This window comes from Lissotriton helveticus, chromosome 6 (assembly GCF_964261635.1).
Source record: "Lissotriton helveticus chromosome 6, aLisHel1.1, whole genome shotgun sequence".
Classification (NCBI taxonomy): domain Eukaryota; kingdom Metazoa; phylum Chordata; class Amphibia; order Caudata; family Salamandridae; genus Lissotriton; species Lissotriton helveticus.
Genome location: NC_136067.1, coordinates 1,429,637,817 through 1,429,664,408, shown reverse-complemented (window position 1 = coordinate 1,429,664,408; position 26,592 = coordinate 1,429,637,817). Strand labels below are relative to the sequence as shown.

Sequence of the window (26,592 nt, the reverse complement as noted above, 5' to 3'; positions counted from 1 at the left end):
GCGAGCTGCGTTTTTACAAGGCAGAGGAGCAAACTGGTTACTGACATTTCGACTTGTTGCAACCTGAGCTAACCTGAAGCAAAAGAACTGTGCAATTTTGCTCACCGTTTTGATCGTATTCGGGTTAGCGGGCACTCACCAGCATAGAGGATTTGAGTAACTTTCGATATACTGTAGTGTATTTTTACTTAATGACCTAGTGGACTTGTTGTTTGAGTGTTTTTCCTGGCCACTATCGTAGTCCATGCTAAATGTGTTTGTAATGGCATGACATGTTTTTTTAATTTTCTGCCGAAGTGTTTTTTGTTTTATGCATGTCTGGATTTGCTGCATTTGTATATTTTTAGAATCCTCAGTATTTTTGTGTATGTGTTATGCCATGCTGATTTTACTGCCTGATTGTATATTAAATGCTGGTCTAGCTTTGTTGCATGCATATATTTCTAGAATGATCAGTATTTTCCTTAGTGTTTTTTTTAATGCTATTTTAATTTGATGGCTGTGTTAGGTGTTTTATGCCATGCTTGTTTGGGGGTCTGTATTTTTTAACCCCTGGCCATGTAAGGTGTGTGGCATTTGTGATGCAGAATGGTCTGGAGTGTTAAGGGTTGTGTACCCTCATTTTACACTGTGGCGTTGTGTACCCTAATGTTGAGCTTTCGGGGCTGTGTACCCTGGTGTTTCCTTCTAGCGTTGTACACTCTAGATTTGTGTTGTGTACCCTGCAATTACGCTATAGCGGAATGAACTCTAGCATGGGGTCGTGTACCGTGATGGTACGTTGTAGCGTCGTGAACTCTAGCGTGGGGTTGTGTACCCTGATGTTGCATTGTAGAGTTGTGTACTCTAGTATGGGCTCATGTACCCTGGTGTTATGTGGTAGATGTATGTACTCTGGATAGGGTCATGTACCTTAGTGTTATGATGTGTCTACCCTACTGGGTTGTAGAGAAGTGTAGAGTTTGGGTGTTGCATCCTAGTGATACATATGTTGCACCTCCATGTTATATTGTGTTGCAGAAGGAGGTGAGTGTGGGTGTTTCACCTCCGTGATGTGAATGTTTTCAGGGGCATTATTAGTCCCCTAAGTCCTGCAGATGATTACATGATTTGATTATTAATGTATCTGATGTTATAGGACTGTTTGATCATTTATTTCCAGCATGAGACCTTTTTAATTACTGATTTGTTAGTTTTAATGTGTACTTCAATCTGTGTCCTTATGTTAAAGGATGATGTTATTTTCATTGTACTTGGCTTGATATTTTCTATTGTTTCTCTAAGGAGAAGAGATGTGTTGTGACTTGAATTGCTGCTATGCATCCTCTCCTTGGTTCCCATTTCCCGGCTGCTCAGTCAGTCGGAATGTCATGTAATAGAATGCTGATGAGTGCCTGGTGTGGATGATAGTCAATTGGAGAGAGTGGGATGAGCAGCAAGGAGGCTGCTCCTGGTGGGGCATTTACCATCTTACTTGTAACCTATAACTGAGACTTTTCTTAAGCAATAAACCTTCTCCTTATAACCAGTGTGAATGGATACCTGGATACTTGCCCAGCAGTCCCTCTCTTCCCTAACAACAGTTATTGTATTTGTAAGAAATAATTTGAGTTTTCACTACCAGGACATGTAAACTACATGTCAAAATGTTTAAAGACACTGCACCCTGCCCTCTGGGCTGTCCAGGGCCTACCCTAGGTGTGACATATATGCATGAAAATGTAAAGGTTTGGGCCTGGCAAAAGGTTTATTTTACCAGATCGAAATGGCAGTTTAAAACTGCACACACAGGCTGCAATTTAATTTGAAAAGAGTCTAGATATTGTTCCTAGGACAGGGCAACAGTAGTATTAATACAAAATATTTTTCCTAGGCCACATAAATCCTGCCTAAAATCAGGTTAAGCATAAACATAGATATACAGCGGCCTCAAACTATTCAACAAACAATACAAAAGAGATGAACATAGTTTATTTAATTATTACAAAAAATCACATAAAGAGCACAGTTTGGTATGAAAAAAGGGGGGAAAAACAATTTAAAAATTACAGTTTTGGTCCTAAACACAAAAGTTCTTAAAATATATTTGGTTAAGAGTTAAAAAAACACATATGAATGTATGTTAAAAATAAAAGAAAACACATCAATATATATAATCATGAATTTCTGACAAAAATCTTTAAACAATGTCAAATGAATCGGTGACAATCTCTACGCGCGTTTCGGCGGGAAGCCGCCTTCTTCAGGAGAGCACCAACGAGTATCTAACAGACAATGTATCAAAGAAACACATTACAATACATTTATATTACATGAGGCAGCAATTGGTGGTGCAAGCCAACTTAGTTTTTCCACTAAACTAGCAATGGCCAAATGGACTCTGCTGCAAGATATTAATAATTAATTTCTAATGCACAAAAGTGAGGAAAACATAGGAAGATAGAAACCCAGGGTTGAAAGAAAAGATATATTTAAACAGAAGATTACTTCAAGGGGTGAACTGAGGATTGTGAAAAGAGTTAAGTACAAAGTGGATACACCCCACACATATAAGGTCTAGATAGATGAGATCTTACCTGTGAAGTCAAAAACTTGTGTATTGACTTGACAGTTCTTGAAAATCTATTTAAAAGAGACTGAAGGGATGGAGTAAACAGAGGTATAAGCATCCAGAATATGTAGGCATGATAGCTATTAAATAGGTTTCTAAGTTTCACAGAGGAATACCTGATAAAAATACGATGTGTAGTACGAAGGGGAAAGATCAATGATGACTGTTGTACAAATAAAGCTCTGGGCCTCAGTTAAAAAGTTGGATTTGAGAAAATAATGTTGTAAATATATAAACAAATTATATGTTACTATATATACTGCAAAGACTTATAGACATCACTATATCATGAGGCCACTGTAATATACCTGATGGAAAAAGGCAAGAAAGACTCGGCTACTTGAGAAGAGGTAGCCGAGTCTATAGTAGGGGCGCCTATTTTATGAAGAGCACTAGGGCGCTTTATCACATCATGCATTGTAGACACAGTGTAGCATGAGGTTAATTATCTTTTAGTTCGACAAACCCTTTATTGTTGTGGATAGTATAAGCTTGAAAGAAAGGAGCAGGATAATGTTGATCATCCGGATATGATGATCTAAAACAAATACATAACACCGTTCAAGATATAAGATGTTACTACAAATTACAGAAGATTTATATGCAGGCGTGTTATTTGACCTAAGGAGCCTTAACTAGCAGGCGTTCAATGGAACCAATCTCGAATAGAATATATTTTAATGCAGTACAATTCCAAACGCGTGGCGGCAACGGAAACCTGTATAGAAATCCGCCCCGTTTCAATGGAAGGTAAAATAAAGTTAAATAAGCCTTTCTGCTAACTTGGTTCATAGAATTTAAACAGGATAACAAACTAGCCTGCATAACGAGCCCGTATACACTTACCGATGTTGCCGCGTGTGTTTCCAAGCGTCTGTGAGGCTCTGTTCTGATAAACTGCGTAGGTGAAAACGGCGGGGTTTAAATAAGCCGTCAATTATCCACGTTTTCACGTTGCTTACGGAACGTGTTAAAGCAGCAATTTTTACCGTGTAGTATGGAGTATGGGTGCACTTCTAATTTATACGTGTATTTAGATTTACCTAATCGTTTCTAATAGTGCCACATCGAGTAGGGATAGAAGTTGGATGCCATAAAATGTACCAGCTAGGTATGGCTGCTTTTGAGAAGCAAAAGAATGCTGGACTACTTGTATGGTAAACCACCAGTATTCCTTTATAAATTATATGTGAAATGAAGCATAGTTAGAACCTTATCTTTATCAATTGTTGTATTTTATAGCATGTTCTCATAATTTAATCCCTTGGTGTGAGTTCAAAGAGTAAAAATCCAGAAAACTTCACGTTTCTTGCGATAGTTTTCTGTGTTGATGTAATCCTGATTATTCAAGTTTTCTAGGATACACCAACGCAAATCATTTGATTTATGCTGATGCTCTAAACAATGCTTTACTATAGGTGCATTAATTTTGGAAGTATGAATGGCCGAACGGTGCTCCGTGAGGCGAGTACAAAAGCATCTGGCTGTCTCACCCACATATCCAAGACCGCAAGGACAAATCAAAAGGTATATGACATTCTTAGATTTACAATTTGAGAATCACACAGGCTGCAATAGCAGGCCTGAGGCACGTTTAAAGTGCTACTTAAGTGGGTGACACAATCAGTGCTGAAGGCCTACTAGTAGCATTTAATTTTCAGCAGAACCTGGGCACATGTAGTACCACTTTACTAGGGGCTTACAAATAAATTAAATCTGCCAATTGGGTATGACCCATTTAGCATGTTTTAAGGGGCGAGCACAAGCACTGCAGCACTGGTAAGAAGTGGTAAAGTGTGCAGAGTCCTAGATACCAAAAACAAAATGAACAAAAGAGTAGGTCTGAAGGCAAAAAGTTAGGGGGAAACCCATGCCAAGGACGCCAGGTCTAACAATATAGCATTGGACATTGAAGTGTTGCATCTTTGCCACTTGATATGTTTTTAGATTCTCATCAATGTCCACATGTGGAATAACTAAATTTCATGATAAGAGAAGTTGGTTTCCTGTTTAAAATCTAACAGCTCCAAATCAAATCCTATTCAATGGCGTAGCCGAAGTCACGAACATTTGTGGTGGGAAAGAGGTTCATGGATTCCTTGCCACGAAAATGGGCTCTACATGAAAATGTTGACAAGATTAGCATTCATCAACTTTGTGCACCCTCGACCTGTCCTATATTTTTAGCTACAAATTGAGCCAAATCTGTTGATGTAATTCTTGAGGTCATGAGTGATTAAATGGAGACTTAGAGCTACCAATTTTAATGAAAGATTCTTGCTTTTTGTAAGCATGATTTACTCTTCTTTGTCCTCCTCTGCCATTGAGAACCTTCAGGACCTTGATAGGATGAATAGTGTTATATCATCCTAGTATAATTTACTCAGTCATGGATTTAGTCACAAATGCAAAATAGATGGACAGAATGCAGAAAAAGTCATACATTTACACCACTTCAGAGATCTGGGCCTAAATTCAATCATTTTTTGCTCCCCATGCCATTCCAGTTTGAACCCAGCAATATGCAAATCAGTCTTGACCCTGCAACCTATGGGAAAGGTCTAGCCGGAACTGCCAGGCCACGTCCTCCCTGGACTGGAAACAAGCATCCTAGGACCAGTTTCGGGGTATCACCCCTCATCAGCCAGACTAGCTTGACTCCAGTGGCATGGAGAGCCAGGGACCCACGACTGGACACACCCGTCCCACTCGGGGTGAATGCAGAACAATGTTATACATTCAATGGATTTAGTCACTGCATGAATATATTGGAAATTGGGGTAGACTAAAGAGGAATTAAGTGCTAAAGTTCCAATATTTCTGGTGACAATAAATTTGCTGGAGCGGAGCCACACATACTCAACCTTCTGAAGGCAATACTGTAAGAATCAGGGAAGTCTGCTTGAGGTTGAAAAGGAGTTTATTCCATAAGAAGGACCCCATCCACAAGAGAGATAATAACAGGAAACTAGCCTGGCTTCAACTGCCTCACATCATGCTCCCATCATAACATTCTTAAGCATGACATTCCTAAGCACCTAGCAACAGGTAGGAAACCTTAGGATGCCACACATCCCCCTTCTTTATAACCAAACAGATGAAAACATTAAAGAAACATAAACTATAAGGTGTTAGACAACTTAAATACCTATTTAACAAAATCTTTTAAACAGCTAGGAGAATGAGAAACTCTGGAAGATTTTTGAATGCTTTGTGGAACATTTGACGTATGATGTGATGCTCTAGAAGACTCATTAAAGTTAGAAACAAAGTATTTTCTAACCAACGCCACCCTGTTCAAGTTCCAAATGCGGTGGTCGGATGTCTTGACTGCATTGTTGAAAATCTTTATAACTTGAATGGGTTTTAAAAATGCTGCGGATGACTTTTTGTTGCAAGGATTCTTCATGAATCACCAACAAATTTTTTTTAACACATTTTTTTAAGTCATAGAGTCTTTTCCTAGATTCAATTTTCTTGGACTCAGACAAGTTCTAGTTACACTTTTGGTTTTCAGTAAATAAATCAGGTTGCGTGTCATTGACCCAAGGAGGTGCAACTAGAGTGTTGGCACATGTACTCCTAAAGAGTTCCAACGGGGTTCGTTTGGTGACAGCATGAGGTGATAACCTATAAACCTCAACCTTTTTTCCAAATTTTAGTACGCCAATCTAAATCTGCAGATTTTGCCAAGCCAATGGTTTCTTTGAGCACACGATTAAATCTTTCAACCATGCCATTGGTTTTTGGGTGGTACCATGAAGATTGTTTGTGTTTAATTCCATGTCTTGATAAGAATGCTTCCATTTCCCTGGATACTAATTGGACACCATTGTCCGTGAGAATTGCACTGGGTATCACTTCTCTAGCAAAGAGTTTTTCCAAGAACACAATAACATGTTTGGTCTCAGTTCCTCGAGTGATGGCTATTTCTGGCCATCTCGAGAAAAAAAATCAACCAGGACAAGTACATACCACTCTGTACCAGAAGAGTGAATGGGACCAAGAATGTCTAATTCAACCTCCTTCCAAGGTCCATCTGGATGATCCCTTATGACCATGGGTTGCACCTTAGGTTTTGCCACTCTTTCACTTAACGCACTTTCAACACAATCTCTAATTTTCCGCTCCACCTGTAAATCCATTCCCGGCCACCAATAGGATAATCTTAATCTCTCCTCGGTCTTAGAAATTCCCAGATGTCCAATGTGTGCAAGAGAAATAAGTTCTTCCCTAATAGAACTGGGAGGAACCAGTCTCATACCCCTGACAAGAAAACCATTCTGTTTAGAGAGTTGATCTCTAATATGCCAAAACCTCTCCAAATTTTCATTATCTTTGTATTTGACCCTCCAACCCGAATTGATATATTGTAAAATGTTCATTAAATCGAGATCTGCATGCAAAGCTTTCTCCCATCTATCTTTGTCAATGATATTTTCCTCCATTTCTTCATCTTCATACTCTTTTTCCTGATCTAGATCATCTTTGGGAACAAGATGAGATAAGACATCCGCCACTTTGTTTTCAACGCCAGGTAGATACTTAACATCTAAGTTGTAATCTTGTAGACCTACAACCCACCTTGAGATTCTACTTGATACGGCATCAATAGTTTTTTTTTTTTTTTTTTTTTCACACAACGGTTTATGGTCAGTTCTGATCTCAAAGACACCTCCCCATAACAGATTCTTGAGTTTTCTTACTGACCGGTAAATAGCAAGTGCTTCTCTCTCCACCACAGAGTACCGTAGCTGAGCGCCTCTCAAACTTCTAGACAAAAACAGTATAACTTCCTCCTGACCATGCACTCTTTGCAAAAGAACAGCTCCCAGACCTTTCAGGCTTGCATCAGTTATTAAAATTGACATCTTCTCTGGGTCAAAACTACTTAATTTGGGTGCAGAGTTTAACTTTTCTTTAAGTACACAAAATTCCTGCTCACATTTTTCATCCCAAAGAAACTCACAACCTTTCCGCAGTAAAGTTCTCATATGGACACACAAGGAGGCAAACCCATGAATGAATTTACTATAATACTCCACCATACCTAAAAAAACTCATTAGTTCTTCTTTGTTTGTAGGAGAGGCCATTTTCTGTATGGCAACAAATAAACTTTCCTTTGTCAAAATACCTCCTTCTGAAATAGTGTGACCCAAATAATCAATAGAGCTACTTTTAAATTTGCATTTCTCAATTTTGACAGTTAATCAAAACTTTTAGCCTATTCAATACATCAAAAAGTCTTCCATCATGTTCCTTGTCATCTCGTCCAAAAATCAATGTCATCTTGATAAACCCTAACACCTGTAAGTCCTTTCAGGACATTTTCTAATGCCCTTTGAAAAACTGAAGCGGCTGAAACTAAGCCAAAAGGAAGTCTAACAAAATGGTATGTCCCAAAAGGAGTAACAAACGCTGTTAAATCCTTAGACGCCTCATCTAGTCTAATTACCTCAGATCTATAGTACTAAAAACTCTTTCCCCTTTTTAACAACATTAGCATATCTGCAATTTTTGGTAGAGGGTAACGGTCCACCACAACATTTTTGTTTAATTTTCTGAGGTCCACACATAGATGAAGAGAGCATCTGATTTTTTTAGCGGCTACTACCGGAGTAAGCCACTGAGTTGCCTCAACCTCTTCAATAATGCCATCTTTTTTAAGTCATTCTAATTCCGCTTTGACTTGTTCTCTGACGGCAACAGGAACATTACGAACTTTACAGCACACCGGCTCTGCATTATCAACTAAGCGAATATGATGAACGTAATCTTTAAGACAACCTAAATTTTCAGAAACATTTGGAAATGTTTCCTTTAAGGTATCTGAAAACTCATTTCTTGGATCATGATTGATGACAGAGATAGCCCTTGAATTAAAATGTTCTTTCAGTATAATAGATGGTGAGGAATTTGGATCTAAAATATTACCAAGATCTCTCTGGTGAAACCAACTAAATATACTATCACCCTTCTGTGATATATAGATTTTTGCATTTGTTAACCTGTTCTCATAATCAATCAAACCCCAGAAATAAGCACACAGTTTGATAGGTTCACCACCATATGCAAATGGTTTAATGTCTGGATGAAAAACTTTAGATTTATCCTTCATTTCTTTTAAATAGTACTCTTTCGAGATTATTGTGATCTTCGCACCAGAGTCAAAAAGGACTTTTGTAGGTTTTCCTTCAACAAGGATTTTGTCAGTAGAACAACATTTACATTCCTCATTATGGATGAATTATACTAGAATTTGACCACAATCTACCTCCTCTGAGCTTCCAAACGTATCCTCAAAATCACAAAGTATTTCACTAACCTTTCCTTTGTAACCTTTATCTTTGCAAGCAACAGAGAAGAGCCCTTTCCTATTACATTTACCACAAGTGGCCTTCCAACCTGGGCATTGTCTGTCATTTGCAAAATTGCCCATCTTCCCACAACGGAAACATTTTACTTGGTTAAAAATTTAATTTGCTAGGAGTTTCATTATTAGTTGCTTTCTTTTTAACTCCTTTATGACTAACACTTTCCTTTAGCATAAGTTTGACAACTTGAACAGAGTTTTTATCTTTACCTTCACCATTTTTCTTTATGACTTCTACGCACTTTAGAGAATGTTCAATCCTTTTAGCGATTATAATTACATCCTCTAAAGTTGGTTTATCTTTCTGCCATAACTCTTCCCTAACACGTTCAATACTGCAACCCAACATGAACGGGTCTCTTATCCTTTCGTCTACAGTGGCACCAAATTTACAGGAAGAAGCTAACTTCCTGAGGGATGTTACATAATTGTCAATACTTTTATCTTCCAATTGGGTTATACGACCAAAATGGTACCTTTCCAGGATAGTACTGACCTTGGATAGATAGTGTTTGTCCAATTTGGCTATGCAAATCTCATACTCATTAAGATCACGATCTTCAAGGTCAGGAAGATGATCAAAAACCTCCTGACCTTTTGAACCCAAACAATGTAACTGCAAAGATGTTTTGCTCTCTGCACTCAAAGAAGATCTGCATACACTTGCGTATCTTTCAAACACCTTCCGCCATTTTTGCCATTTAATAGGTGGATCACCGGGTGAAGACAGAAATAATGGAGGTGCAGTTACATTTTGCATGTTAAATTGTAAATATGAAATGCAGAATTAAATGGAAAACCACATTTTTAAAAATAAGTGTGAGTTAAAATGGACAAAATGTAATACAACGCTACAAGCTTATGTGATAACATAGAATGAATGTTCCATTTATGTCTCAGTTGTGACACACAATAGTGCAAATCAGTGTGTGTGTCACTGTAATTTGTAGAAAGTCACCTTGGAATTGTACAAGTGTGGGTGTCACTGAAGCACGCAATACATTCACAAAGTGTGCGTGTCACTGTTGCACGCAGAACATTTACATCCAGGGTGCATGTCACTGTTGTAACACGCAAATTAATGTAGTGTGTGTATCACTGATGTGACACACAAATAATGAAAATAAAATGTACCTGAGCGTGATAAAAATTCCGCTTTAAGAAGCTTATTGTGAATAAAAGCAGAAGAAAACCTGAGGATGACAATGTTCAGGTGCTGTAGAGTGTTGCTAGGCGATAACTAAAATGGCCGCCACGCAAACGTCAAACACGTGATGACCTCAGACGTCTGCAAATCCCATCATGCATCAGTGCAACGCTGTGACGTTCTGAGCGCGAAGAAGACGTAGACACAGGATGACGCCCAAACAATCCAGGCTGCAAGAAATGCCGCTCGAGCACACCAAATGAGATTATAAGGTGAAGAGACGTTAGCAATTTCAAATAATGCTTCGTGCAAGCGGCTCTAAGTAAACAAAAATTTTGCCTAAGAAAGGTTTCTCGTTGCATTTGCAAACACCTCCATTTACCGGCAAAATAACGGAGAGTCACAGCCACACAACGAAGCAGATAGCAGATTAAATTGTCTAATAAACCGCAAACACAAAAATATAGATGTTGGAAGTGACAAAGTCAGTCGTTAGTCCCAAACAATAAAAATAGGATGATTAATTCTTCTCCAAGTTAAAATATATATAGTTCAAAGTATATTTAAAGAAAAAAAGATGGAGTTTAAATTTTAAACAGACTGGCTTTTTAGTCAAAGCAGTACAGTCAAAGCGGTATATTCAAATAAAAAATTTCATGTCTAAAAATTTTAAGGTTAATAGAGTGCTTCTTTTACCTTGGTATGAAGAAAACCGAAATGATAAATAAAAGAGAAGTACAGTACCTCCTTCTTGATGAAAGCAGAAAAATATATTTTTCTTTTATAATTCATTCAGAAGCAGTGTTGGGATCCTTTTAACAAAAGCCATCCTTTGTCGCCAAGTGTAATAATCAGGGAAGTCGGCTTCAGGTTGAAAAGAAGTTTATTCCATAAGAAGGATCCCATCCACAAGAGCGGTATTAACAGGAGACTAGCCTGGCTTCAACTTCCTCACATCATGCTCACATCATAACATTCTTAAGCATGACATTCCTAAGCACCTAGCAACAGGTAGGAAATATTAGGATGCCACAAATACCATGCTACCTACCAGCTCTGGTTCATAATTTGATTAACTGGTATACTGATAATCCAGTGAGTCAGGACTAGACATTTTCAAAGACTATGTTGTATGTCGATTTAGATACCGTATATAGATTTCCTGATTTATGCCCTTATATAGGTACAATTCCCATTGGCCTTATTTAGGCATAGAAATCCAGCCCTTATTTAGGCATTGCCCCTGCTAACCAAATACTGGCATGGTCGACTACATCCGTCCATCCACGTCACAACGAGTTCTTTGAAAACCAGACCCTTAAGCCTTTAGGACTTCCCCTTGCTTGGATATTGATTTCTCCAAGATCTCATTTATTATGCATGAACATCTATTCCTTAGGGGTTCATTCATGACGTTCCTCTGCCCATCTTTTACATCACTACTGGCATTCCTAAACACCTTCAAGGTATATATATATACCTTCACTTGCCACGGCAAGGGACGGTACGGCACAGCTCGGCTACATACTTGCATGACGCGGCTCGCACGGCAAATTCGGAAGGCGATAGAGTCCCCGCCTGACGCAATGACTGTCGTCCTCCTCTTAGAGAATCCAGCTACAGTGTTTCTTACTACCCTTGTGGGGTGTTAGATATAGAGTCCTGGAAGGAGATTCCAACCTCTCTCATTCTAAGGTATGGAACAGACCAGAACCTAGAGAAACCTTTGGCAACTCTTGGCAATACTAAAATATAGCTAGCTAGCCCACGTGAGGTGGACTTTGTTGATTCATAAATACTAAAATATAGCTAGCTATACTTTGTAAAACAGCACCTATTTCATACCTCGTACTCCACTTAGGTTAGGTACACTGGGGTAGAACTAGCTAGAAGTACCAGATGAGAATTTATATTTTAGCTTGTGTTATTTATGTATGTATTTTTATGAATATATGTCATAGCTACAAACCATGCTATTGCAGTATTATTTTATCTCACCGCTCACACTGTACGTATTATACTTCAAATTCTGTCTTACAATTGTAGCAGGTCATATCTCTTGCATGAGAAATAAGACTGTTCAATAAACCCTTTGTATTGAAACGCCCATCTCTCGATTTCTGTGCAACTCTGTAGAAACGAAGCATGCACGATTGACTGAGTGAAACTGTTATCTATTGTTTCCACGATTCTGAGACTGTCCGATTCTAAGGGAAACAAAGTTGTCATGTTTATGCAGTTGTCAGAGACTGATCCCTTCTTGTTCATTCGAGAAGTTTCTAGTGACCTCTAAGTTAGCTGGCACACACAAGTAATTAAGTTTAATGTACTCGATAGAGACATACTGACCTCAGTCCTATACCAAATCTATAGTGTATATTATTCCAATGCGCAGGGCCTATCAGGGATATAGGAACTACACTACAACTAGGCCCAATTTTCATTACCCAACAAAGTCCCTTCACACTGGGTTAGTGTAATTCCAAGGTCTATACCAAATATACTAATCTTCAATAATAAACTTTCATTTCTAGTTTATCAAAATTGGTGATGCAATCTTTATATAATTGATTACATTTAGCAAAAAAATCCTCTGGAATTAATCACTCTTAATGGAGACAACCTCATTTGTAGATTTATAATGTTTATCTAAATAATGTGAAATAAATGCACTTTATACAAAACATGCAGCACGAACCATAGATTGTCACAAGGAGAACAAAATCAGAAAAGAAAATGACAAATTCACATCAATGACTTTGCATAAAGGAGTGGATAGGCGAAGAGACAACGATTCAGAGACAAAAATACATTTGCAAATGATTTGCAAATTCAGATTTCAGTCTATATTAACCCAATTAGGAAATAGAAAATTTGCTCTCTGGCCATGAGAGCAGCAAGGCCCCTCAAGAAGATTTGAAGAGGCAAAGACTAAGTCAGGAATCTAACAGGACCAGGACAGCAAACCGACGACAGCGACGATCTCCCAACAGACTTACGAGTCAGTCACCTACAGAGCAATAATAGAACTCCTCCCACCAGACACCTCATTATATCCTAAAACCCAAATGTCCAACCCTCACATATAACAAACTACAGGCTTTCTTCGCATTTGATTCGTCTAAATGTCCCATTATTTTCATTTAATCTAGGATTTAAGCTTCCACCCCAGGAAATACAATTTCCAAAACTTGCGTCATTTTTTTCCTCTTCTCCGGCAAAATGTTGCGATCTTTGTATATCTTTCTCGCTGTACGCCTCTCTACAGAGGAAGCTTCCCTTTGTTTGTTGCATTGTTCTTTTATACTGATTTTGACAGACTGTCAGGACTTGAAGGACAGAATAATGTCCCACCTTTTTCTTCATGCACATTTTCCATTATTTAACGCATTTTTGATCCTGACAGCACTTTAACCCATTACTTGTCATGCAGAATAGAAAGTCATGCTTCTAGGAAAACAAACACAGACATTATTATTCACTTATAATGTTCTTTTCTTTACGCACCCAATGCTGCAGTTACCTCTGCGCAACCCATATTGGTTCTTACCAATTTGCTAGCAGGCGTTTATAACATGCACATAAGCAGCATTAGTCCCTTTAATTTTCATTAGTCAAGAAGCATTTGCGGCCTACTTTTAGTACACGCTTGCGCAGTAGCATTTTACCTCATGTTAAGCCTTTTTCGTATAATTTTCACCGCACACAGTTACTAAATGTTACTGAGGGTTCAATCCGAGCAGGTTTTATTTTCACGAAATCCCTGCTCCATCACTTACTGCTCATGAACCAGCATACAAGGATTGCCTAACTACTCCGGGTCGTTGGTATCTTGTATGTGTCTCTGCTTCATGCAAGCCACTTTTCAGTTTCACTTCTGGCATGGAATGAAAAAGTCTTTAATCTAAATGAAAAAAATCTTATGCTTTCAGGGTTTACATTTAATAGCAACCAGTACCATACACCTAGTGCACACAGTAGAAGCCATGAAGCAAGAAGCGGGAATGAGTACTCCCCTAAGATGGTCGTACTTGGCATGCCAGTACATCACATAGCAGTTTCAGACACTGAGTAGCTGAGATTAGTTGAGATTCCTGGTAACTAGTTTCCAACCTAAAAATCAGAGTATCGCCCAAGCCTGTGGTGCCAGTACAGTCCCAACTGTAGATTCCTGGGAAAATGACTTGGACTAGTGCCAACGGGCTGAGCACGCAGTGTACCAGAGCGGGGGTGCCAACGCAAATGGGAAAAGATATGGGGGGCCTGGGTGACCTACTGAACCGGACAGCTCACAGTTTAATAACAGGGAATTAGGCACTCTAGGGATCAAGTTGCATGATTGTACCCTACATCTGATTGGTTGGGTGGGCGGGCCACTGTGAGGTTTGAATTGCGGTAATTATTATGTATTTGTAAACGCCAAACTCATACTAATTATATTGTAATGTCTTCTGAAGCATTTGTTTTTTGGTTAATAAAAAGAATCTTTAAAAAAATTAAATAAATCAGGGCATCACTCTCCAACACTGAATAATAACTTGACATGGATGTCACTGAAATCTCTATAAGGAACCAGCCAGAAGTTTTAGTACACACATTGGAAAATACCAAATGAGGACACGGAACCAGGAACATTGCAGTATATCTGCAGAGAAGGAAAGGCCCCAGGTCTGAAATATTGACGTATGCGTTTGCGCTGTAAACTAGAATAATTTCATTGGGAAAAGAACGCTACTTACTGCATTATGTAAGAAACTACCCACAGTCCGGGACCGAAAGTGAAACTCTAATAAGCCTGTTGAGTCACAATGCTCTTGTACAATTATGTTTTTACTACTCTGCATCTACTAAAAGCGCTTCATGTGGTTGTTGCAAGTGTTACTTTTATGGCTAATCCATTGGTTTGTGAACAACCATCTGCTGTCGTTTTGATTTTTCTCTTGGTTGTGATATAGACATGGATTTTATTTCTAGGGCAACTATTCCTGCTTACCCTTTTGATTATATTCCTGCTATTAATAATTTAATTTGTTTTACTTTTCATAAAGAATACTTTATTTGCCTCGTATTTTTGTTATTTCATTTGTTTTTTTGACACAGCCAAAAATTTGAAAGTTGACGTCAGACCTTTTCCAATGCTTGTTTTTAGTGTTTTTTTTTAATCAACTTCTGCCACGGCATCTTGATCGACCGTGTCAGCAATGCTGGAATTCGGGGTCTGGCATTAAAGTGGCTCTTCTCCTTTCTCAGTAATCTGTCCCAAGCGGTGCGCCTCGCTAACTTTTCATCCAACAAAAGGGAAATTACCTATGGGGTCCCTCAGGGCTCCTCTATCTCTGCTCCTTTTTAACCTGTACCGCCTTCCTTTAATTTGCTCTCTGCGAAAAAGAAATGATGGAATTTTTAACTATGCTGACAATCTTCAATTGGTGTTTGACTTTAACTCATTAGCATCGTCAGCGTCTAATGTCCAAGCCACTATGGTCTTTATTAGTTTCTGGATAAACAACAACCAATTGAAGCTGAATCCTGACTAAACGGAGCTGTTTCTTAGGGGTGGGTCAGCAAATCCATGGCACTCCAACTTTTGCCCCCCCCCAATTGGGCAATCCCCCCTGTGCCAGCTGCTTCCTCCAAAACCCTGGTGATTATCATTAGCAATGATCTGTCCGTGAAGGCCCAGATCAGCTCAGTTTGTCTCTGCCGGTTTCTTTCAACTGCAGAGCATAAAGAAAATCAGTAGGTTCCTGAGTAGGGAGGCCAGGATTCTGGTCACTTTAGCCTTGGTAATCTCCTGTCTGGATTATGCCAACTCACTGTATGTTGGCATCCCCACGTACCAATTGAGACGCCTCCAATTGGTTCAGAACCAGGCGGCTAGGCTGATTTTTCATCAACCAAAGTGGCACCATGTCCGTCCACTTATGAAAAGCCTTCTCTGGTTTCCAGTGATCAAGCGCTGTGTGTTTAAGATGGACTGTACTTTTTTCAACACCTTGCCTGCGGTGGCAATTCTCCCCCGGTGCTGAACATTCCAATTGCGTGTGTGGTCATGACGGAACGGTTCCGTCATGAGAACAGCGCGACCGATGCTCATGACGGAACCATTCCGTCATGAGCACCGAAGGGGTTAAAGCACTGCTTGGCAATAGTCCGGCTTTCATTTCAGCTAGATTACATTGCTACACTTCCTCTCGTGACCTTAGATCCTCCCACCTGAAATTGCTGGAAATTCCATTGTCCAAATTTAAGAAGTATGGCAGACTTAAGATTGCAGTTTTGGCCCCACAATATTGGAACTCCCTCCTGGTCGAGATAAGGTCTTTGACCTCTCTAGCCCAGTTTAGAAAACAGCTGAAGACCTGGTTGGTCATCCAAGCATACGACGACTGAGCGATTTCCCATTCACTGCCTCAACCGTTATCTGAGCGCCATGAAACCGTTGGTGTACATGCGCTTAATAAATTCTTTTAACATAACATTGGGCGAGTTATGCATTTACGTTGATTATGGTTTTGAGAAATGTGGATTTGTGGCAGAGCGCATCATTTATAATCTGCAGCGTTTTTGTTTCTAGAATGAGTATCGCTAGAGTTTATTTTCAAATCACTTAATGGTCTTGCAAGTGTATTGCATTACACATATTATTTTGTGACCTACTAAAGAACAAACTCGGGCACTTGTAAATGTTTGTCTTAAATCTACTTTATAACGTTAAGCATACTATTATTAAGTACAACGTACATTTATGTAGTTATAGTTACGAATATCTTAAAATGACTTAGGCGGTCTTTTTGGTACGTTTCACACTTACTACTGCTGCTCACCAAAGGAAAATTACAAACAGCTGTTGAGAAAACCACATACTTTCCAGTGAAGTATTTGCTTGTGTTGTAGCGCAGAAAAAAAAAAGTTTTAAAACGATATTGTTGAATCCGTAATTCAGAAAAGGAAAACATTAAAAGCTGGTGTTCTCCGAGTTCGCTACATACTGCTCATATCCTAAAACCAAGTTGTAGCTGCTTCCAACCAATTTATAAAAGGAGAAAATACAGATGGGAACAAAATGTAAACATTTTTAAGTGCAATGCATGACTGCGTGGAAAAACTTAGACCGCAAAAACTTATTTTGCTAAAACCTAGACATTACGACTACCTCATTACCTCAGATGATTCTTTTTATAAAAATATAATGACCTTTGCCTGGTTTCGTTATAAAGCACGCCCTCCATGTATGCCTGGAGTTCAATTACAATAGCACATCAACACTGCCCTAATATTATATTTGAGAAGATGGTTTATCTGTCTATAGGGCTTTAGAGGCCGAAATTTGGTTTAGGGAGATGTTTAGGCAAGGTCGGGATCTTGCCACTCTGTATTTGAAATCTGTTTTTACAAAATATATTATTGCATTCTGTTTTTTACAAATGGAACTTGCCATCTTATGCTGCTAAAATCCACCCTAGGCCTGAGTCATTGAGAAGCTGAACAGGAAGTCAGTGGGTGGGAGTCGGATTAACAGGCCATGCAGCTCCGAACTAGCAGTTTCCGGTTTACCCACAAGACATGAGTGGGTGCCAGATTTAGGAGTATTTTTTGTTTACGTTCGATAAACTTTACTTACAAGTGGCAAATATGAAAATAGTTACATCAAAATAAACAATTAGTGATGTAGCCATAGTATTTAGCTGTCAGTTGGAACGCAATGTTATCTATTAATCATTTTTTTCCATTGACGACACGTGATGACTGTAATGTCATCAAAAATCCCTTTATTTATATCAACATTTTTAGGTCGAGCGTTAGCGAAAGACCTATTGTTTTTACTTTCGGGGGAATCTGAGACGGCGTTCTGTTACGAGCCTCTGCTGCCTCAGATTTGTCCTTGTGAACGCGCTTTTGTATTTGGCTGCTGGCAGCTTGCTGGAGACAGCTTCAGTGCTTTTGGTTTCGAAGTACGTGTTCTGCTTTTCGTATAAAAGCGCGTGTCTTTTTTTTTTCCTTTCGATTTTTTGCTTTTAGTCGCCGAGCAAACAGAGCGCTCCCCAGGCAGACCCCGCGTGGGCCGTCAGAAGCGGCTCGTCTTCTCTAGCCGTCAACTTTCCTTCAGCGCGTGAGTGATGGACGGGGGGCGCCGAGGAGCGCGAGCGCTGCTGCCGGGCTCCGGACCGCAGCGCGCGCCCCTTGCACGGGTCCTCGCATTCCTTCTCGCGCAGGAGGTGGGCGTAAGCTCCCTTTTTCCTCCAACAGCTCTTGCTCTGCGACCCTCGCGCTCGCGGTGCAGCCCGCCCCGTTGCAACCCTCCTCTCCCGGACAGTCAGCCCGAGGCTCGTCTCCAGGTGTCAAAAGTTGGTGTCCCTTGTGCGTTTGTTTGCAGAGGGGGCTTCTGCTGCGGGGGTCTCACTGGCTGAGGGAGGGGCTCTCTTTGCCTGCCCCTTTCCTGGGCGCCGGCCTGGAGCGGTCTTTCTCTGCGGGAGCAGCAATCCCAGGACTTTCTGTCTGACGGCGTCCGGCTACTCCTGCACAGCGACTGAGTGCATTTATACTGGGTGTCTCTCCTTTTAGGAAGCCACTGAGACAGCCTGCACGCCGTCCCTCATTCCTACTTTACCGCCACCTACAGGGATGCGCTGGTGCTGCTGTGCGGGGGCGGGACTGGCTTTCATCAGCCGTATCAAGTTGAATCGTTTGGACAGGCAGAGGAACGGTCGTACCTTAGTCTCACTTTTAACCTGTATATTCATTATTCCTTTTTGTACGTTGCGCTTTGCATAAGATGCCCCCCTCCTTTCAATCTTTCATTCGATCCTTCCTTGTTTCCGCGCTTTTGTTTCTAGTTTGCATCGCCCTCTTTCGCGACCCCTCCCTGCTTCTCTAGTTCTTGCATCCCGCTCCAGCATGTCTCGTTTTTTTTCTTTCACCTATCGCCACACCACCTCTCCAAAGTGACCAGGTGACACCTTGTCACCAGGGATGCCGTGTTCGAGCCAAGAGTTTTCCATTTCACTATCGATATTTTCAGGTATTTAGTGACAGTGTAGATGGTTACGCTGACGTGACCCAGGTTACAAGTCACATCATTTAATAGATTTATTTATTTATGAAGTGCGAACAGGACAGAGTGCTGTGCACATTGAAGGAGGAGGGCAAGCAGCCCTACGCTAAGCTTGGAAGTTAAGTAGTAAATAATGAATGCACAGCACTGAAAATGTTTTCACTACGACGTGCAGTAGTTTTGCAGCATTTCATTAACCCCTATTTCAGTCACACGCCCCTCTGCCCCTCTCTCTCTCTTCATATCGCCTCTTTTGACCGTTGCCTTCTTCCTCCTTACAATCGGTCTCCACACTTCCACCACTCCGCCCCCACCTTTTATCTCCTCAGGTTCACCCTCCCCACTATCGCTAAAGGACTTCATTTTTTCCAGCCTTGTTCTTCCCGCTGTTGTAGGAGTGACCCCCACCTTCGTGTCTGTCATCTATCAACACGTCGACCCCACCCCCGCCTTTCACACACCTGAACGAAAGGGCACACACGGGTATTTAGAGAAAGATAAGAAAGGCATTTTAAGTGGTTCAATCGGAAACCCAGGTGCTCTTGGGCGCAGTCCTACTGATCGGAAGGGGGTGTGGAATTCCAGAATGAATGAGGGATGGGGGTCGACTCCCAAGGCATGCATCCGGTAAACACTAGGAATTTCCCCTGGCCGCATCTGTTAAGTTATTTAAAACACTGATTTGCAACGTTTTTTATGAAACCATGATGGGAAAAGTTCACATTATTTTCTCGGGCAGTTGTTTTGACAGTTAAATATACCTTTACACGGTTATAAATTGTGTTCTGTTTTATTGAGCAGTCTTTTTACACCTGTAGAACAGTTTGGAGAAGTTAATAAGTGAAATGACTTTTCATTGTTTATATTTCCCCATTGCTAATTACATTATTGGCCTTCCCGGAATAGTTGCCACCACCGGTGCCGCCCATTTCTTACTTTTGGTTGGTTTCATTGTCACTCATTTGCTTGCTTCTAATTTGTCCGCATCTGTAGTCTTCCTCCCTCTTTGTGTGTTTGTCCCTCCCCTGCAGCATTGATGCATTACTTGTGTTCTTCCGCTACTTGCTTTTTCAGGCAATACTTTTTCCTTTTTAGGTTTCGCCTGGCGTTCACTGCGCAGCAGTGTCGCGCAGGCGAAATTTTTTGTTTTCCAGTACTGTGGTTTTAACCAGCCTCTCTCTTCCATTGGCTAGCTCCATAAATAGAGGCTAGCCATTGGAAGAGAGATGTGTCAATAATTCTCGGAGCAGATTCGTGGGCGTTCTGGTGTTTTTTTAAGCTCTGCCATTTTTTGTATGTCATGCAGCGGTGGGCGGTTGTTTTTTTTTTTTTACGGCATGTTTTGGTAATTTGCAACGTGTCTTTTGCAGGAGTGGGCTGCGCGATTTAAGTTGCCTGGATGTATTTCTCTATTTGCGAGCCGTGGCTGTTGTCTTCGTGTCCTGTACCGTCGTGCGTGGCGGTTGTCTTTGTGTCCTGTACCGTCGTGCGTGGCTGTTGTCTTTGTGTCCTGTACCGTCGTGCGTGGTGATCTCACGTGTTTTGGGTGCCGGCACCAGCAGGGCATGTAATCATCTGCATCCGCTGGGATCCCGTTGTTGGTCTCCCAGCCAAGGCTGGCCAGCAGCTCGCGATTTTCGTCTGCTGCTGGTTGTCGTGCTAAGTCGTGGGAGAAGTGTAGCCGTCCCCCGACCTGGCGGTCCACGTGCGTGGGGATTCTGGTGGTGAAGTAGCTGCATCCTCCCAGACCCCTCACCTTCGTCGAATTGTGGAGCGGTATTGTAGTTACGGGTGGTGAATTTAGGGCTATTCACCCTCCCGCCACCCCTCAAGCTCGTTCCGTCTGCAGTGCTGGGAGGAGGGGCTCGGGCAGTCAGTTTGTGCAGCAAGGAGATACGATATGCAATTAGATGGCTGTTTGTCCCCCATCGCAGGGTGACCATGCTAGCCACAAATGCTCATAGCGGATGGCGGAGAGCAGCTTGATTACTGTACCGGTCACCCAACATGGCAGCCATGTTGAGCACCACCCTTCCCATTCCTCCCCTAGTAGCCAGAGGGGCTTTACGAGTGGCTGCGCAGAGTCAGCACATACCTGTTCTCGCCCTGTCAGCGGCACGCGCTTAAGGTGACCTTGGTATTAGGTTCTATCGGTAGATATGGGTAATTCTTCGCAGCCCTGGAGGGGCTTAACCCTGGCACTGTTAGGGCTTTTCCGGTCCTTGTACTTTGTGGATGCACAGAGAGTTACAACTAATCTGCTGTCCGTGTTAGGCGTACTGGTCCCGGTGCACCGGGATGACTCTGTCACGATATGAGACGCTGTAGAGGGCAGTCACGAGGAGCACCGTACTGCCCAATTCCTCCCCGATCCCTAAGACTTAGCATGGGGGGAATTACTCCTAGACAGGCTCATCAAGAGCTAGGGAGGATTCAGGGACGGTGCGCAAGCGACTATCTCGGTGCGCCAGACATGCCGTGTCCATGGGTGCGCCTTTAGTGTGTTGTGCCACATCGCACCGTTTAGCCAGGGAGCAGTGCCGGTGATTTCTCGCGGTGAGTACGGGGCCCACGGGTGCATTTCCTGTATCCTAAGCTGGCTCATTGATTTTACCGCGAGCATTGGGCAGCGCATTGGCACAGAATTGCATTATTTGAGTCGGCCTGCTTGTCAGTTACATGTTCACCTCGCAGCAGTTTGCTAACTGCTCATTATTCAATCGTGTCTACAGAAACGTTCTTGCGTACTTCCCACCCCCTTTAAGTGCCTCTTTTCAGCACTTTACTTCCATGCTGATGCCAGGCGCTATTCGTGCATAGATGAATTGCATGTGCAACATGGCCATTCCAAGCCCCATCACAAGTTTTAAAAGGTGGAGACTTTTTCCCCACTTCCCTACCATCGCCCCTTTCCACGTTGAGAGAACGCCTTTGCGAATGCTTGTACTGTGTCATGGGGTTAACGTGTGTGCATATCCAGACATGCTGTTTGCATTTTTTACTGTGCTCATAAAGAACGTCTCTCGCCATGCATTGAAAACGGGCACGTTTCGACACCCCTCCCCCCTACACCCCCCCCCCCGCCGCAAGCGTTCACCCCTGCCCTCTCGGCATTCGAGCAGAGGAAATGGGTAAGGAGTTGTCATTTATTGCTAGTTTCATGAGCAGCAGGCATGTATTTCTGGACGATGGACTGTGAGGAAGGCGTAAAACCAGTCTGGGGGATATTTCGGGAAATCCAGACAGGGAACAAGTTTAATCATACCTTACGGGGCACTGGAACCAAAACACAAACGTTGAAATGTGTCATTTGTAGCGCTTTGCGCAGCGTTGTACCAGCCCCATCACTTGTAAGTGGCTAGGAGTGAACAGGGTGTTAAGCGAGAAAAAATGTGCGCTCCTATTTTTTAGGCGCTTTGACTCAGAAAGCGCCAGTAATTACTAAAGATGAAGCAATTTTTGGCCAGCTCTTGACAGCAGCCTGTAGCCATCGATACGAAGAGCTGCTAATTCTGTGTCTACCCAGTGTGTTACCCCCAGACTCCTTAGTGTGCGCTGCGAGTGACCTGCCTGTGTGGTTTACCCAGACTCCTGAGTGTGCGCTGCGAGTGACCGGTGTCTGCCTGTGTGGTATCCCCAGACTCCTGCTGAGTGTGAGTTGAGTGACCTGTGTCTGCCTGTGCGGTATCCCCAGACTCCTGCTGAGTGACCTGTGTCTCCCTGTGTGGTATCCCCAGACTTATGCTGAGCGACCTGCGTCTGCCTATGTGGTATCCCCAGACTCCTGCTGAGTGAGAGCTGGGTGACCTGCGTCTGCCGTGTGGTATCCCCAGACTCCTGCTGAGTGTGAGCTACTAATTACTCTAATAGTCACTTTCTAATACTTTGTCACACTATACTAATCACTCTCTACAACTCTAATAACTCTATACTACTCACTCTACTACAATAACCACCACTACTCTCTACTACTGTACAACTCAGTCTCTAATAATCACTTTCTACTACTCTACCCTCAAATCACTATAATACTTGCTCTCTAATACCAACCCTAATACAACTCTTCACTACTCACAATTGCAACACATTAAGCTATTGTCATTAGAAATAACATGCCATTTACTCATCACATTTCTACAACAACATATACAGAAAAATGTGTCATTAACAATGACAAAAGCTCTAACTTTTACAAAGGCGAGACCGCTGCATTGTAAATGCTTGTTTTCTTATAGGAGCTTTTTAGTTACTGTAGGAACCCAGACCCTGCGTTCTGCAACTCAGTTGGTCACAAATGCCATGAAATCGAACCGTGGTATGCGGATTCTTAAACCCTTCTATTGGCTTCAGTAGGAACCTGGCATCATCTTTAACAAAACCTGTATAATGTGCAAGGCTATTCACACAGGACTTCCTTCATACTTAAAAGATAAACTTTCCACATCTGCGTTTCTACGGGAAACAATGGAAACAGAAAGATTAATGCCAGAGATTCTTGCAGCTAAAAAAAGTACAAAATTGCCAGATAGCAGACGAAAGCAAAAAAAAATTCAAAAATCTGAGTAGACACGTGAGTCAAAAACGCAAAACGTGAATAGTTCAAAGGAACATCATATTATTTTGTTATTACTTCTGTCCATGCTTGATTATTTTTGTGTATAACATAGTGAGCCTTAGAAAATCAACAACAAGCTTTTTAATTTGTTTTTATTGCTTGCCTTTTTTAACAGCATCAGAAATACAACGAATAGTAAACCAACTTGGAACTTCCCTGGACACGCCGGAACTCAGGCATCAGCTGTAAGTAAAAACCATGTACATTGATTATTTTCCATCTATATTACAGCAGACTGCGTGTACTGTTTATTGTTGATAAAGTAATGCTGGACACTTGAAAGGGTGAAAATGAGGGTGAGAAAGGTGTGCGTTTGTTGTTGGAGTATTAGAATTTAAGTTCGAATTTCGCAGGACCAGTCGCAGTTGGTGGAACAATGTTTACTCAAGAAAACTGCTCCAGTCTTCCGTTTACGTCACAGTTGCACAATTATTAGACATGAATCATTGAAGTGGTGCTTGATCCTTTATGTTGGATTGACCATAACTTCAAATGCATCTATATAGTCCTGCTGCTTATGTTCTAGAGTAAGAATGTACTCAAATGAGCAATACCAAAAGCTCCGATTAATGATAAAGCAGTTAAATGAAAAGCTACTAGTATCCACCTCGTGGTCTACTTTCTGTGGTGGAAGTTAAAGGGAACACAGAAACAAGCATTGCCCCGAATTGATCTTAGAACCTAAGATATTCAATCAGTCGATGCTGTAAGTGAGATAAAACAGCGAGAACGTGTCCCAAATAGTGTAATACCTGCCAGAATCCTCATTGAGGTAATGTTCAGGTAACCGCTGAAATAATGCTGGTGCAGCAACTGCACAGTGTCATACATCCTGACTAACAAGGGGCATTGCAGCCAGCATTTGATTCACATATTGTGCTGCACAGAACAGAGCAGGACGGGGCGTAGCTAGAGCTTGTGGCGCCCGGGGCTATCCCTCAGAGTGCCCCCCCTGGGGGGGGGGGGGGGGGGGAGGGGGAGGATGGGTAGTACCGTCGCTAATAGTTACCTCGAGCATTCAAGGTGCATGAACATACATGACACAGTCCAGGTCTACACAGTTGTGAATACACCGGTGACCGGCCGTACAAGGGAGAACACGCAGAATTTCAGGAAGGGCCTAAAACATGGTATTTGATTAACGTCCCTCATCAGCAGCACCGCCCCCACCCTCCAGCGCCTAGATACCCCAAAGGTGATAAGTAGCGCTATGCAAATCCTGTTTGTCAGTGGCATAATAGGGCTGGGACGGACTAATAGTCGAGTTGGGAACAAAAGCAGGTGACAGGTCATCATGTGCGTGCAGCACACACTTTCAAATTGCCAGGGCCGCGTGCGCTGCACTGGTGGCCCGTTGCGGCCCTTATAATTTATTTGGGGACACTGTGTCCCCAAGTAATTTATAACAGCTGCAACGGGCCACCAGCATAGCTGCCAAGGTTTCAGACTGCTATGTGTGACATTTTCATAATTTCTGTGTTTTTATGAGTGACATTTCAATGACTATGAGTGACACTATCTCCTTCACCACTGACCAGTGTCACCCGACCATCACCGGCGTGGCCCAAACATAGCTGCCAAGTTTTCAGTATACACGAGTAACATTTCTGTTTTCAAGACAGGTATAAGTGGTTTTCACATCTCCTGTGCAACACCTTCAGTGATACTTTATAAGGAGCAATGGTTTAAGAAAATGTAAGATACAAAACGAAAATATATTTTTTTTTTAGTAAGTGGTGTAGTAACTGGATTAAATACACCACAGTACACGTCACAAGCCTGGACTGGGGCTGTTGACAGATTGGGCAGGTCAAGGTCACACTCAAACGCTTGTGCGGTCTCCTGACCGAAAAAGGCCCGGGATCAGGAGAATGGACAAGCACTGTGCCCCCTTTCCTGAAACCATGTAATCAGAGGGCAAGAGATGCGAAGCGTTTTTTTTTTTTTACAACAGTCTCAGGTAAGTAATCTGTGGGGGTTTAGGAAGGCATACCAACACCCTCGACGGACCATGACCCTCCCTACAACACTGTAAGGGTCGGGTCAGATGGCACAAAGTCTCCTGATGGCGGCGCTGAAAAGAAAAACAAAGATACCGCCCTGCGTCATTCTGTCTGTGGGGCCAATCTGCGAAGTGTGCGACAATGGTGGTAGGTAGTTAGACGGTGGCAAGTGGCTGAAACAACTGTCTACTTACAGTGATGGTTTGCAGCCGGAAGCGCTATTGGCACGTCGATGACTCGCACTGCAAGGGGGCTGCTGGGTGCTCATGACGCCACGAGTGAGCCCCCCAAGGAATCTGCCTTAGACTTCGCTCCAGGCTGCTGTTGTCCTCATGGCAGTCCGGCCGGCGCTGCAAATTGTGAAGGCGGCACGCCCGGGGTTATTGCGGCACCCACTGTGCACATGGCAAGGACTGACTCAGATTGAGTTCCCCGCCGTTCTGCATCACTTCCTCTTCCTCCGGATGGACGGGCGGTCACATCCGGATTAAAATCCGTGTGCCACAGTGATTGACAGCATCCACTGCTGAGAGGGCAGGCTCCGCTCCCCCTCCCCCGGGTAATTGCCAACAGTTAGTGTGTGCAAACCACGCAGCGCGCTGCTATAGCAGCCTGGAGCCAGGCACGACACATTGATTACAGTCGGGTAGAATTGCAAAGCGCAGATCATGGCTCTTTAACTGTTTATTAACTCAACCCGCCAAACAGCCGCTGCAGTACCTCCAAGCAGCAGAGCCCACCGGTGCACAGGCGCCGCACCTATTGCGTGATACTTGGCAGGAATGCA

General features: G+C 42.2%; 1 protein-coding gene across 3 annotated transcripts in view; it reads left to right on the top strand.

The window, feature by feature from the left end:
* Positions 1–26,592, top strand: part of STX7 (syntaxin 7) — a 275,573-nt gene that overhangs the window by 156,823 nt on the left and 92,158 nt on the right. For all 3 annotated transcript variants that reach the window (XM_078649222.1, XM_078649220.1, XM_078649221.1), the window contains one exon: positions 23,918–23,987. In XM_078649222.1, the coding sequence (XP_078505348.1) occupies positions 23,918–23,987 (70 nt within the window). The remainder of the gene's footprint in view (positions 1–23,917; positions 23,988–26,592) is intronic.